The sequence below is a fragment of the Plectropomus leopardus genome, chromosome 3, assembly GCF_008729295.1.
Source record: "Plectropomus leopardus isolate mb chromosome 3, YSFRI_Pleo_2.0, whole genome shotgun sequence".
In the NCBI taxonomy this organism is placed as follows: Eukaryota; Metazoa; Chordata; class Actinopteri; order Perciformes; family Serranidae; genus Plectropomus; species Plectropomus leopardus.
Genome location: NC_056465.1, coordinates 17505017 through 17517799, shown reverse-complemented (window position 1 = coordinate 17517799; position 12783 = coordinate 17505017). Strand labels below are relative to the sequence as shown.

Below are 12783 nucleotides of genomic sequence, written 5' to 3'. Positions count from 1 at the left end.
TTGTTCAACTTAATGACACTGGGCTCCACAGCATCCTGCATTACCAGGACTGGGGTCACCTCTGGGGAAGGATGATGAGGCAGGGACCACTATCCCCCTCTCCTGACCTGAATTCAGACACAAACAGGAAATTGCCTACAGGAAGGAAGTCATATTTTTTTACAGCTGTGCTCTGGACGCGTATAGGATTGTGTGAGAGCAGCATTTTCAATAAGCAATTTACTCAAGATGTGTGATGTCTGCAATGAGCCATTATCACACACAACCTAAAAAAATAATCTAGTGAGTTTTAAATGAACATGGTGGACATTGTCTTTCTCTGTTGCCATTAAAAAAGGCCTTTTCCTGCAGCAGCCACAGATAAACCTTTTTGTCTCTTTGTTTTTGTTCTTGGATGAAGATCAAAGCAGCAGGTCCGGACTCAGGGCTTGTGATCTGTCAGGGTGCTGGGATTTATATGGCACTTGCATCCTACGATACTCATCACATCTGCAAGTCACAGCGATAAATCAGATTGGCAGCCTGCACAGCATTACATAAATACGCTGTGGCTGTAAGGCAATAGATTCCACTTTTGAAGCAAAGGTGTTTTTATATTGTTAAAAGATAAAAACAGTTGCCCAAGATGGGCTCTCAAGCCTCTTCTCTCTGTTATTGATGAGTTATTTCACTCATAAGTGCAATACCTCAGAGACATAACCACAGGAACATGCACACTTTTTTTAAGCACACACATGAAGAGGCTTGATCAATTTCTCTGTCTGCCAAAAGGGTGGTTAAACTGGGCTGAGAGGTGGAGGCTGAGGATGGTGGGGGTAAAGCAGCCCAGAGCCCTACAGGAAGTGATTTAATGTCCAAAAAGACATGCGCTTGTTTTTGCTCTGTCTCTTTCCTGTTGTGTTCTGATAGGGACTTCCTCTCCCCAGTGGGGATGGATACGGGTGTCATCCGTCCATCCATCCATCCCACCCACCCCACCCACACACACACAGCTCGCGGAAATATCATTCTGCTGCCATGCCGTTCCGACAAAAAAAAACTCATCAAACTCTTTGGACATCAGCGCTAATGATCACAAAGAGTGTGCATGTGCATGTAGCTCGGCAGGCTGAGTGGACACTTGCATTTTACATTTTAGGGCTTAATCTGATGCTTTAACAAACTTATGATGACACCAACCAATACTGAGGAGGTAAAGTCAAGAAGTGAGAGGCCAACAGGAAGGAGCCATTGCATTCATGTTTGTACGCACACTGGCACCCCCATCCATTTGAATGTGTGTGTGGGAATATGAGCAATAACCTGCGTGTGCACTATGTACAGACCTGAGGAGCCAGAGGGCTCAACCCTAGCCATGGTAACACCAGGATGATCTCTTCCTGTCTGCCTCAGTATCTCTGCGACCAACTCCCTTCCTTTCCGCTAAAACACAGAGATACAAGCACACACACGTGTGTGTTACCATACCTCTGGGCATCTCCCCTTGAAGATATTCTCTCGCAATCCCAAACCCCTACCAAACCCTGAACCTTGTTCTAATTAAACCTACTTTTGGTTTTATCTGTTTTTTTTTTTTAGATGAACTGAATTGTTATAATACAGTCCAAATAAACACTGGCTAGAAAACTAACTCCGGTGGTGGGTGGGTCACAAAATTCTGACTTTGCCCTGGGTGTTCAGAACTGTGTGAACTTCGGGGGAATTTTGAGTCATTTTAAGATTAAGTTCTCACCATGTTTCTTTTCCTAAATCTTTCCTTGCCTAAACCTAAAGACATTCATTCATGTTTCTGTTCCTAATCCTCACCATAACTTTTATTGCCTAAACCTAATTTCCGTAACTGTATGTTAATTATGTAACTGTATGTTAAGGACATAACGGCATTCGTGAGATGCTAATTCAGAGGATATCATACGACCTGCTCTATGAGCATTCGTTGATCTGGTTAACATTAATGCAGTACTTAAAACCTGAAAAGATGGATTTTCACATGATATTGCAAGAATCCATCTGCTGTGCATGGTTAAATAATGGATAAACAACTCATTCATGGAATTTCAAACTGTCCACATCCATGACGGAATCTGACTTAATTGTACAGATATTTAATAAGAAATCACTAACTAACTTTCAAAAGGGTAAAAGCTTGACTAGAAAACATCTCTTATGTCTAAAAATGGAAACAAGGATTTATGTTTGACTAAAAAAGAAAGAACTGAGTGACTCTACTACTATCATTGTCTGTCCTGGATAAGATTAGATATAGATCAGTCAGTGGATCTTTGCAATTCTTTTTCTGTGTAGAAAAGTGACATACTGTGGGTGTGTGTGTGTATGCCATCAGTTTTTTTTGTGGTGTTTCCACCAATGACCAAAGCAACCCATGCCACAGTGCTTATCTGCTCTCTTCTCTGTTGAGCGATTTAATGCTGACTAACACACAATGAGACACCCACCTCCTCTCTTACTCATTCAACCATCTACCAAAACATTTATAGTGTCTCTCTCACTCTCTAGCACACACACACACACACACACACACACAGACAGATGCATATGTCCTCGCAGAGTCACCTACAGATGGAGGAAATAAGCTCAGTGCTGCCTGTGTCTGCTGAGGATGTGAGGTGCCGTGATGGCACATTAACGATAGGCCCCATGATAGCAGTACGCATCGGCCTCACTGAACAAAGCATGCGGCCACTTTTTAATTCAATGAGGATTGTTTAAGTGAAACAATGGCTCTTGGCCCCACTGAGGGTTAGGAAAGGGTGAGAAAGGTGAGTTTGTCAGTCGTAGCTGGCTGATGTTTTTCTGTTTTAAGCTACTGATGATCCCGTGGGTTTGATGGGGTCGTGAATCAGAAATATCACTGTTGTGCAATAACATCCGCTGTTGTTCAGGTAACTAACAAAAAGGCTGATAATGAGTGGGGCTGGAAGGGAAATACTGCAAGAAATGGTAGCATTAAGACTGTTTTAGACAATTATCACTCATATAGTATGTTAAAATTTTGATGCATTATCTTTTTGGCTGTTTCAGCCAGAGCATCCTACAGTAAATATGCCACGTTTGCTCAAAGTGTGTTTGATACCCTTCTCTACCAAAATTAGTCTGTGTATACAGGTTTTGTAAACATGGAAAAACCTGCTAAAAATAAGTGTTTTTCCATTGCCAGTTGACCACAGCCGTGCAGACGAGTATGCCTTTCTGTTTGTGTGTGTGTGTGTGTGTGTATGTGTGTGTGTGTCTGTGTTTTTTAAGAAAGCAGCATCGAGGCCAGTTGAAATGAACTTTTTATATATATATCTTACTTATTCAGTCTCTCTTTCAAAGTCTGTCCAAATTAATTTGGAACAATGTTCGAGTGCTGCTTGGATGGAGACTGACGATATTTCTAAGGCAAAAGGGCTCAAATTAGTTAGGGTGTGGTATTTCTATCGTTGCCAGTGGAAGACAATCAGACTATTGCGAGTCATTTGATGCAGGAGCGAATGCAAATTGTAACTTTTCCCATAAAATAAAAAAGCCAAATGTATCGGGTTTTGTTGGAGTTTTTCTACAGCGGGAAAGGTGCTTTAAGTGCAGTAGTCCTGCAAGTAGTTATAAATTTGTAATTATGATGTGCAATTTATTTGACAAAAGTATGTGATTTCCTACGTTCCTTTTTCCTAGATAAGGGGCAAATCTATGTGGCCTGTTGGTTTGTGTGTCTGTGTGTGTGTGTTTTTTTCTTCTGGTATTTGCATTCCTCACAGCCCATTTGGTCTATGCTAATGGAGTCTACTCATGCAGAGCAGCAGGTCTTAATGAAAAAACCTTTGGCTGGTGATCAGTGTTATTGATCAGCTTGAGCTGCAGCTTTAAGCAGGGCTAATTGATCAATCACCACTGGTTGCTTCGGATTAATGGAACATGACTGGTGCTCCCCCCAGGACATACCCACCTCTCATCTCATGAGGAGGCATGATTGAGTAAGTATGTGTGTGTGTGTGTGTGTGTGTGTGTGAGAGAGAGAGATAGAGTGTCTGTATGTGAGATAGAGAAAGAGATAAACATTAATGTTGTGCTAAAACTACACACAAAGACAAAAGCTACTACTTTCAAGACTCTCACTTGCAGATATACAGTATAGTCTGTGCAAAAATCCATATGTGACATTTTACTATAAATGGACCTAATATCTTTAATGTAAAGTGAAAAGCAGATTTTCTTACTATGAAGTGTGTAACACTGTATCAAACATCTACTGAAATTAAAGTACAATTGTTGTTTTTTACTGTATACATGTATACAAAAAGCTTGTTAAGCATCATATGAAGAGGATTAGTTAGAAGTAACTTTTAACCCATATGTATGAATGTCGTGTGTGTGTCTCTAAATTATTTCAACATGTTTCACAAGAAACAAAATATTTACAATTATTTTTATGTTAGGCAATTTAAAAGCTTTTAGTGTGTTTGCATTTCTATTAGGCTTTCTGCCTAATCAGCTGGTGGTGGAGGGCGAATGAATTTACTGTAAAATTATAGTGGCATCTCAGACATCAGTTTGTTTGTTTGCGTGTGTGAGTGACATCTGACGTTTGTGAGACACTGATCTAACAGAGTGTAGGTGTGTATCTGCGGAATTGGTGAATGTGTTACATAGACCAACACAGTCTACACAACACATGTAAAAATTAGGGATATACTAAAATTAGCTGATAATACAGATCTGATAGATCATATTAGGGTTCTACTTCAAATTGGAAAATAGCAAATAGATTTTGTCTGTATGATGGAAATGCTGGTCACAGGTGGATAAATATGCTTTATTGTTAGTCTAAAAAAATCACTCCAGTGTGATATGGGGGAATTTTAATCAAGTCTGTGAAAAAAAGAAAATCAATATAATTGGCCTCACCTTGTTTTAAAGAGCCACTAACCTATCCAGAAGAAGTTTCATTACTCTGGATTTCTGGATTGAAAGGCTCTTGAGTCGCATGCTCAAGTCTAAATGCTGTTCTAGAGAATTTTCCACACTGGAAGGAATATGCTAAAAATATAATAATTTTTTAACACAAAAAATGAGTAGAGGCCTGTGCATGTTAGGTGTCTTGCTGGTCCCATAGCTGACAGACATGACACTAGCAGTCCCCTTGCCAGGAAGGACTGAAGCACACGGGCCAAAACAGGAAGCCCCAACAAAACCCTCAACACACACACACACACACACACACACACACACATGTTCATAAAGTATCCCTCCCACTGAATGACTGACAGGCTGGCTGGCCAGTGGCAGCTCCATGGAGGATTTGTGTCTGTACATGTATTGGGGGGTGGACTGAAGGTTCCAGCTGGCCTGTCATGGGACTCCCAATCGCGTGTGAGTGCTGCTCAGAGGGAACTATGGCTAACTGGTCCAACACTGAAACACTCAACAGGCTTAAAAGGTCAACTTGGGTTAGTTCAGAAGGGCAAATTCAGGAACATTGTTTTTATGTTTAATGCAACACACCACAAGAGCTTCATTAAAAAATGATATGTTTTTGAGCTGGATTGACAAAAAGAACAATACATTTTTGTAAATATATTGTAAGAATGTTTTCCCTGTTACATAGTTTTTTAGGGAGTTTTTCTTTAGTCGATATGAGGGTCTAAGGACAGAGGGTTGTCGTATGCTGTAAAGCTTTCTGACGCAAATTGTGATTTGTGATAATGGGCTTTATAAATAAAATTGACTTGAATTGACTAGGAAAAATATATAATTATAATTACCTGGTGTTTAAAAGCAGATTAGTTTGAGAAATAAATTAAGAAATATCTTCCATAGTGCTTGGTTTTACCGACATCACTTTCCACTTGCTTCATAAATAATAAGGTTTTTGGAAAATTACTCTTTAAAGTTCATCACTGAATTTTTCTGAAATACAAAGTAGCCTGGAGTCTATGAAAAAGATCTTAAGGACAAATGTTATATTTATATAAAATCACAGCAAGGTGCTGCTGCATTACTCATGGATGAGAGAGACACTCAGGTGGCCAAAAAAGAAAGCTTTTATTCTGGTGCTGCAACCTGAAAGTTGATGAGTCGAGTCAACCAACAGTGACCGCTCAGTCAACCTTCTCATGTTAAGCTGTCGTCTTCATTTTTTACAGTTTTTTAGTTTTAGTCAGCATGCATTAGATTATAGTGCTTTCCCTTTGTTGATGTATTTATGGGGCACTGCCACAATGTTATCATTGTCTGCTACATAATGACTTTTAAAAACAAAAAAAAATTCAAGTAAGTAAAAGCTTCTTTAATTGCAGAACTGCAGGCAGCACACTGACTGGCTCCGCCCCTCGTTGCTTTACTCTCTCTCTTTCATATCACAAATGAGACAAGCTAGCAGGCAAGCTAAATGATAAGCTCTGCCATAATTTATCAGCTAGCCCCGCAGCCCCTTTGCATCACTTGTCAAACCTTGGAGAACACTTTGGTATGAGAGCAGACAGCAGCTCCGGAGAGCACCGAGGGTGCAGATTTAAGAAGCAGAAACAAACTGTGAAGCCAGAGCACACTGTCCCTAAAAGAGACACCATCAAAGACGAAAAAAAGGAACAAACAGTCAAATTATCGTATTGAACAGCCAAATCTGATCTGAATCATAAAATTTCTATTTCATTCTGATAAGATGATAATATAAAACTGTTCATACACTATGCACTACTTGACTGCCCCAACATTGCAGCAGGTGGTGGCTTAAGTATACATTAACTCTGCATAAGACACAACAAAAATCAAACAACATGAATGACATCATTAATGAAACACAGCTGAAAACAATCGGCACTTTGATTGTAATTGGACTGCACAACCTGTCAGGGCAGAGTCTCAAATGGCAACAGCCAACCAGAACACAGTCTCTCACTCTTCCCTGTTCTGGAACTAAAGGACCGCCCCAAGAACACACACACACACACACACACACACACACACGCACACACCATCTCCACCTCCCATCATTTAGTTAACCTTGACCAACTAACCAGCCACACATAAACACTCACACCCTCCTATCCTTTGACTGACTCACAGATTTTGTGGAATGAGACCGCACTTCCACCCAATAACCTCTGGTGTGAACTTAATTGTGTATACTCTGGTATTGAGTTTCGGACCATGCCTGGGTCCTGTAGCTCTCAAAGAGAAACAGACGCTGTGAACTTGACAATGAGTGAGAGAGAGGGAGAGAGAGATAGAGTGAAAGAGAGAAGGAGCAAGAGACACGGACCACCCAACGGCTGCGAAGAAAAACAAAGCTGGGTGGAGAGCAGAGTCAGCTTCGATCACATCGGAGGTAGGACAGTTGGACATTGTTGTGCGGTAGCAGTTCGCCAAGGGTGAAAGAGGCAGAGAGAGATCGGAGAGCTGACAAAGTTGTTTGATCCTTGATTCTGTTTTTAGCTGCATTTGTCTTAAGGCAAAAATGCAAAATCTGTTTTTTTATTTAAATAAATCTTCTTGTTTTAGATTTAAATTTAAAGTTTTTTTTTTAAATAATTCTTTGTTGACTCCATGCTTCAGTCTTTTTTTTTCTTGGTTGAAAATGTGCCAGGTGATAATTTCCTGTTATCAAAAGGTGTAGGTACACATGAGCAGCAGTTCTCTTGAACACCGCTGTTTTCATTTTAAGCATTTATCCCTATTTTACTTATAATTCAGAGCTCAGCATTTCTAACTTCTGGACAGAGTAATAAATAAAAAAAGTACTTTAAATCAAAGTGCCTAAATGAAACGTTGGGTTTCTTCTCCCAAACCCCAATTTTATGTTGTGAGCTTAAATGAACATGGCAGCTCAAACAACTATCACTATAAATATATTAACTGTTAACTAGGTGTGCTGTTTGAAGAAAAAAAAACTCAGAAAGAAAAGTGATAACCACTCATGTGGCCTTGATCAAGATACTTAACCTCTTAGTGTATGAATCTAAAACACACTTAACCTTTGCATATGAATCTAAAGCACAAAGGATGCTCCACTTACCCATTAGATAAAGAAAGGCAAAGAAAATATTTTCTTTGAGCAAATGCAATTCATATGAAGAGCTCTCTTGTTTAATAAAACAGTTATTTAAACAATACCCGATTTTCAACTATTCGGGATACAAAAGACTTTCAGTTTTGCATAAATTAAAGTAACTTGTTAAAGTGTATATGTGGTCGTGTATGATGTGGTTCTAATGTTGACCACCAGGGGGACGAGGATATGCAGAGAGTGATCAGGGAGTTTGAGGGCTCGATTTATTTCAATGGAGAGGCAGTCAGTCAAGCAGTGGTGAGTGTCTGTGAGGGTGTGTGTGTGTGTGTGTGTGTGTGTGTAAGAGAGAGAGCGAGAGAGAGAAAGAAAGAAAGAGGGACATCTGCTCGTTTTGTTTTATATTAGAGACCGGTAATTTAAAAACAATGTACATCAAGTATGGGAAAGTAAAAGTTACAGGACGCTAACTATAACTTAAATATTTGAAAAGCAACTAATTATATCTTAACCATATCAATGGTATTTTACATTTTTTTAAAAAAATAAACAAAACCGACATAAAATGGGACTAATGGTAACTAAAATGCACACACTTGGAAAACACTTTTAATTTTAATTTAATTATTACTAAGGTTTTAAGAGGTATATGGCCATATATCATTAATAAATTACTTTTCAGCAAATACTTTCTTTTGTTTTAATGATATAAATCATGTTTTTATTATTAGGACAGACTGCTTAATAAAACTGAACTGCATCTCAGTGAAAGGACCAACAGGACTCCTGCTGGTGAATGTCTAAACCCAACACAGTAATCACTCAGCTCCTGACTTCAGTCTGTTTTTGTCCTAAGGTTAAAGATCAAATGCTGCCGTTGACCCCCTGAACTGCCCTGTTACCCGAAGCTCAAAGTCCCACCAAAGCGACTGATACACCCCGCTGTGTAAATGTGTGTGTAAGGAGTCAGTTACCTTTCTATGCAGAGGAGTGCCTTTGGAGGTTTGGCTCGAGGGGTTTTTTAGTCTCTCTGGAACACAAGGCATGGACAGCTGACCTGAAGACAGACACACAGACACAGACACAGACACAGACACAGACACACACACACACAGACACACACACACACACACACACACACAGTTAGGTCTGCCAATAGTGTTCAGCTCCACTGAAAAGTAACTGAATACACATGCCCACACGCAAGGACACGTGCTTGGAGCAAGTAAGTAAGCAGGGGTATCTTAAAATCGTGTTTCAATGAATAATAACATATAAAAGACCATTATTTACATATTTGAAGTTAATGAGACATGACAGAATTGCATACATATTTTACAACTCAAATATTTCCCCTGAAAAATCCTAACACAACATTGTGGGTGTAATTTTTCTATTTCATGTGCCTATTTGTACTGGATAATGATTCAGGCGTCATCCAAGAGCAACATTCAACAAAGGCTCGATGTTATGCTGCGCTCAAATGGATCCCGGCAGATGGTAGACAGCAGACCGGTGACACCTCCTGGACGGCATGGAAAAAAAGAAAAAAATTCCGACGGAATGGCAGGACGGCAAAATATAACACACATGGCGATATGCTGCTATGGTGATGTGTCAAAAAATAAAATAAATGTATTAAATAAAATGATTTTGTTTCTATTATTTTATGTAATTATTGTCGCAATTTCCATAGCCATTAAGGGAAGCGTTCTCTTCATATTCTATTGCAAGCTTAAAAGGATTCTTAAATTCCCTCCAAAATGTAAAGAAAGTTAAATTCCCTCCAAAAGTCATTTATTCATTCAATTATCATCGCCTGCCATATATCCGCTTTTCTTGTAACGTTTCGATAGGATTTCAATTTTTGATCATATAATTTCGGCTGTTGTTGCAACAAAATTATTAGCTTTCTCTTGTCCAGATTGGCCGTGTTTTCTCCTTGTGTGAGAGCTACGCAATATCCGGTTGAAAATTTTCTTTTTTTTAAAGTTTTTTAACTTTTGACAGCAATGCTGTCTACTGTTGCCATTGCCGGTATTGTCTGCCGGCCTGCTTAATTTTACTGTCCTGCTCTCTTTCACTAAAATGACATCCGGTTTACCGTCTACCGTCTGCTGGATTCCTTGTGAAGTAGCATTACTGAGTCATTTGCATGGGCTGTAAGCCTCCAGACACACATGTATGAGCATTAAATGCATTGTTGGTATTCAGGTAATCACCTAGAAATGAACTACACCTAAACACAACGTTAGATTATAGAGAGTGGGAGAGGGAGGGGCTAGTTCTAGATATTAGTAGGTATACTGAAGCATTGAATAAGAATGAAACGCTCTTTCTTAATTCAAAAATGTCATCATGTTAAGCTAATAATTCAGGTTCTCAAAATGTGAGCATAGATGGCATAAATGGAGTAAAAGAAGCAAAACAATTTAAATAACTACGCAAAGGTACTTCAGTGTCTACATGAAACATGGATCATTTTGCAAGTTTAATAGAATAAAAATGAAGCAAGGATTTCTCCCCTCTATGTGACCTGTAAGATGCACTGATCTGAACCAATTATAGAGGGAAACAAGTCAGAATTATAAAGGATGGCCCAAAGGTGGAGGATTATAAATCGGAGCCAATTAAAGCAGAAAACGAAGGCAAGACAAGCGTGGCTAATGATACCATATTCATCAACTTCTGACACTCATTTTACATTTCAGGCACTTAGCTGATGCTCTCATCTGGATTGTCTTACAATGACTGAGCAGGTTCAGTAAGGGCTGTTCAAGGACACTTCAAAAGGCCAGATGATTGCTGACGGACACCAGGGTGAGTTTGAAATTACGGTACCTTTGCAACCTAACTAGGAAACATAGCTAATCTATTAGATATCTTTAGGCCTCCCACTAAGGAGGGGAGGTTCCAAGTAAATTTTTATTTATTTCACAGTAACATGCATTTAAATTATAAGCAACAACTGAGCTGTGATTCAACTGCTGACTGTAGGATGACCTGATCTGTTGACACATCGTGGTAATGTCCCATTTGCAAAGGCTTTGATTGGATTGATGGTTTTTCTAACCAGAGAAGCCTGGGTCTTCAGCAGGGAGTCTGCAACCCCTAGTGGGGTCCTTGGAGATACTGCAAGGGAGGCACCAAATTATTGTTTGATAATTTAAGTTTTCTTTTTTTTTTTTTTTAAAGATGTCTGAAAATAAACATTAACATGAATCCAGCATATTATTATTATTAGCAAAGATAAATTAGATAAAAGGCTAACTGTTACACATGACTGCTTAAGGAATCAAGTGAGCTAGTTAACACTGAATAACTGTGTATTACTCATCCATAAAGGCAAGGAGAACTAGTTAGCTAAAAGTTACATAGCATTGAAACATATTGGCTAATTAGCTGTATTATACGTCCATTCTTGTGAGCCGCAATGGACCGTTTTGTAACATTTTTAGCAAGAGACAGACTCACTGTCTGAGACCACTGATGAGAGTGCAGAGGTTCAGGCTAATGCACCTTTTCATGCTAAAACTGCCGATAACTTAGCAGCTATAGGCAAGCGCAAACGAGAAACGACAAAAAATATTCAGAGAATTACCTAAAGTGTCAATTTCACACAATGTATGTGGTAAGGGGTTCCTGCTCAATCTCTCTTTGAGCTAAGGAGTCCGTGGCCTGAAAAACGTTAAAGACACCACCACAAGACCAACATTAATTGGTTAATGATTCAGAGTCTATAATCTATGCTAAATTTGGGCTATTTTTACAGGTCATGGTGAAGAAACTCGGTCGTTAGATTATTCATGTATCCAGCAGTCCAGCAATCTGTATGTTAAACCTGAAAGTTACACAGATAGATATATGGACACAATCTCAGTAGGTATATCATCGTCATGAACCCATCCGCCCCATCTGTCTGTCTACCTGCCCGTCTCTCTCCTCTCGCTCTGGGCCTGTCATGACTGCTCTCCAACAGGCCTGCTGCGTCTGGATTAATCTCCCTGGTTGACTGCTGATCTGAAGGTGGGTCGGTCGCCATCCACCAACACCCAAACTAATTTCACTGTGTCACTGCATGACACCCCCGCCCACCGTCCCCACTGACACCCGCACATGCACACACATTGCAAAATATCTTCATCTGTCTCTGTCTCATCTACATGGAAGAAGAGGGCAGGAGGGCGGGTGACTAGTCCGAGGGAGAAAGGTCAGCGCATTGAAGGAGTTCATCATTCTGAGGTGTCAGAGTCGCTCTTTAGGAGAGCAGATGAAGGGGAGAGGGTGGGAGGGAGGGAGCAACCGAGAATGAAGGAAGGGGTGGGGGGTCTGTTTTATATTTGTCTGGTTATTGGTTATAAGCCAAAAGTTTGTCATGGCCTACGGAGTTGGCTGGCATCCACTTTGTGCAAATCAATCATTAAACTGTTCACGTGTTGTCTTTGATTGTATCTTAATTATGAAAAAAACTACACACACACACACATACACACACACTCATCTAACTCAAGCGACGAATGGTCATTTGGTGGCTAAAAACACACCAGAGGGTTTGTTGAAACACCAGAAGCTGGCAGTACACACAAACACACACACACACATCCAGTCATTCAGAAATGATCACACAATGCATCCACTACACTTGCTGGCGTCTGGCATGAGGTAAACAGCTTTTAATAGCATCAAACCCACTGCAGTTTGTTTGTGACCATCTGTCCAGTCTATTGTGTTTCTCTGTTGTGGCTCTTTGGAAGCCCATCGGGTGACAGCTGATGTAT

General features: G+C 39.9%; 1 protein-coding gene across 2 annotated transcripts in view; it reads right to left on the bottom strand.

Annotated features, from left to right (window-relative positions):
* Positions 1 to 12783, bottom strand: part of LOC121965627 (adhesion G-protein coupled receptor D2) — a 99473-nt gene that overhangs the window by 12657 nt on the left and 74033 nt on the right. For both annotated transcript variants that reach the window (XM_042515762.1, XM_042515775.1), the window contains one exon: positions 8980 to 9062. In XM_042515762.1, the coding sequence (XP_042371696.1) occupies positions 9027 to 9062 (36 nt within the window). In that variant the 3' untranslated portion in view covers positions 8980 to 9026. The remainder of the gene's footprint in view (positions 1 to 8979; positions 9063 to 12783) is intronic.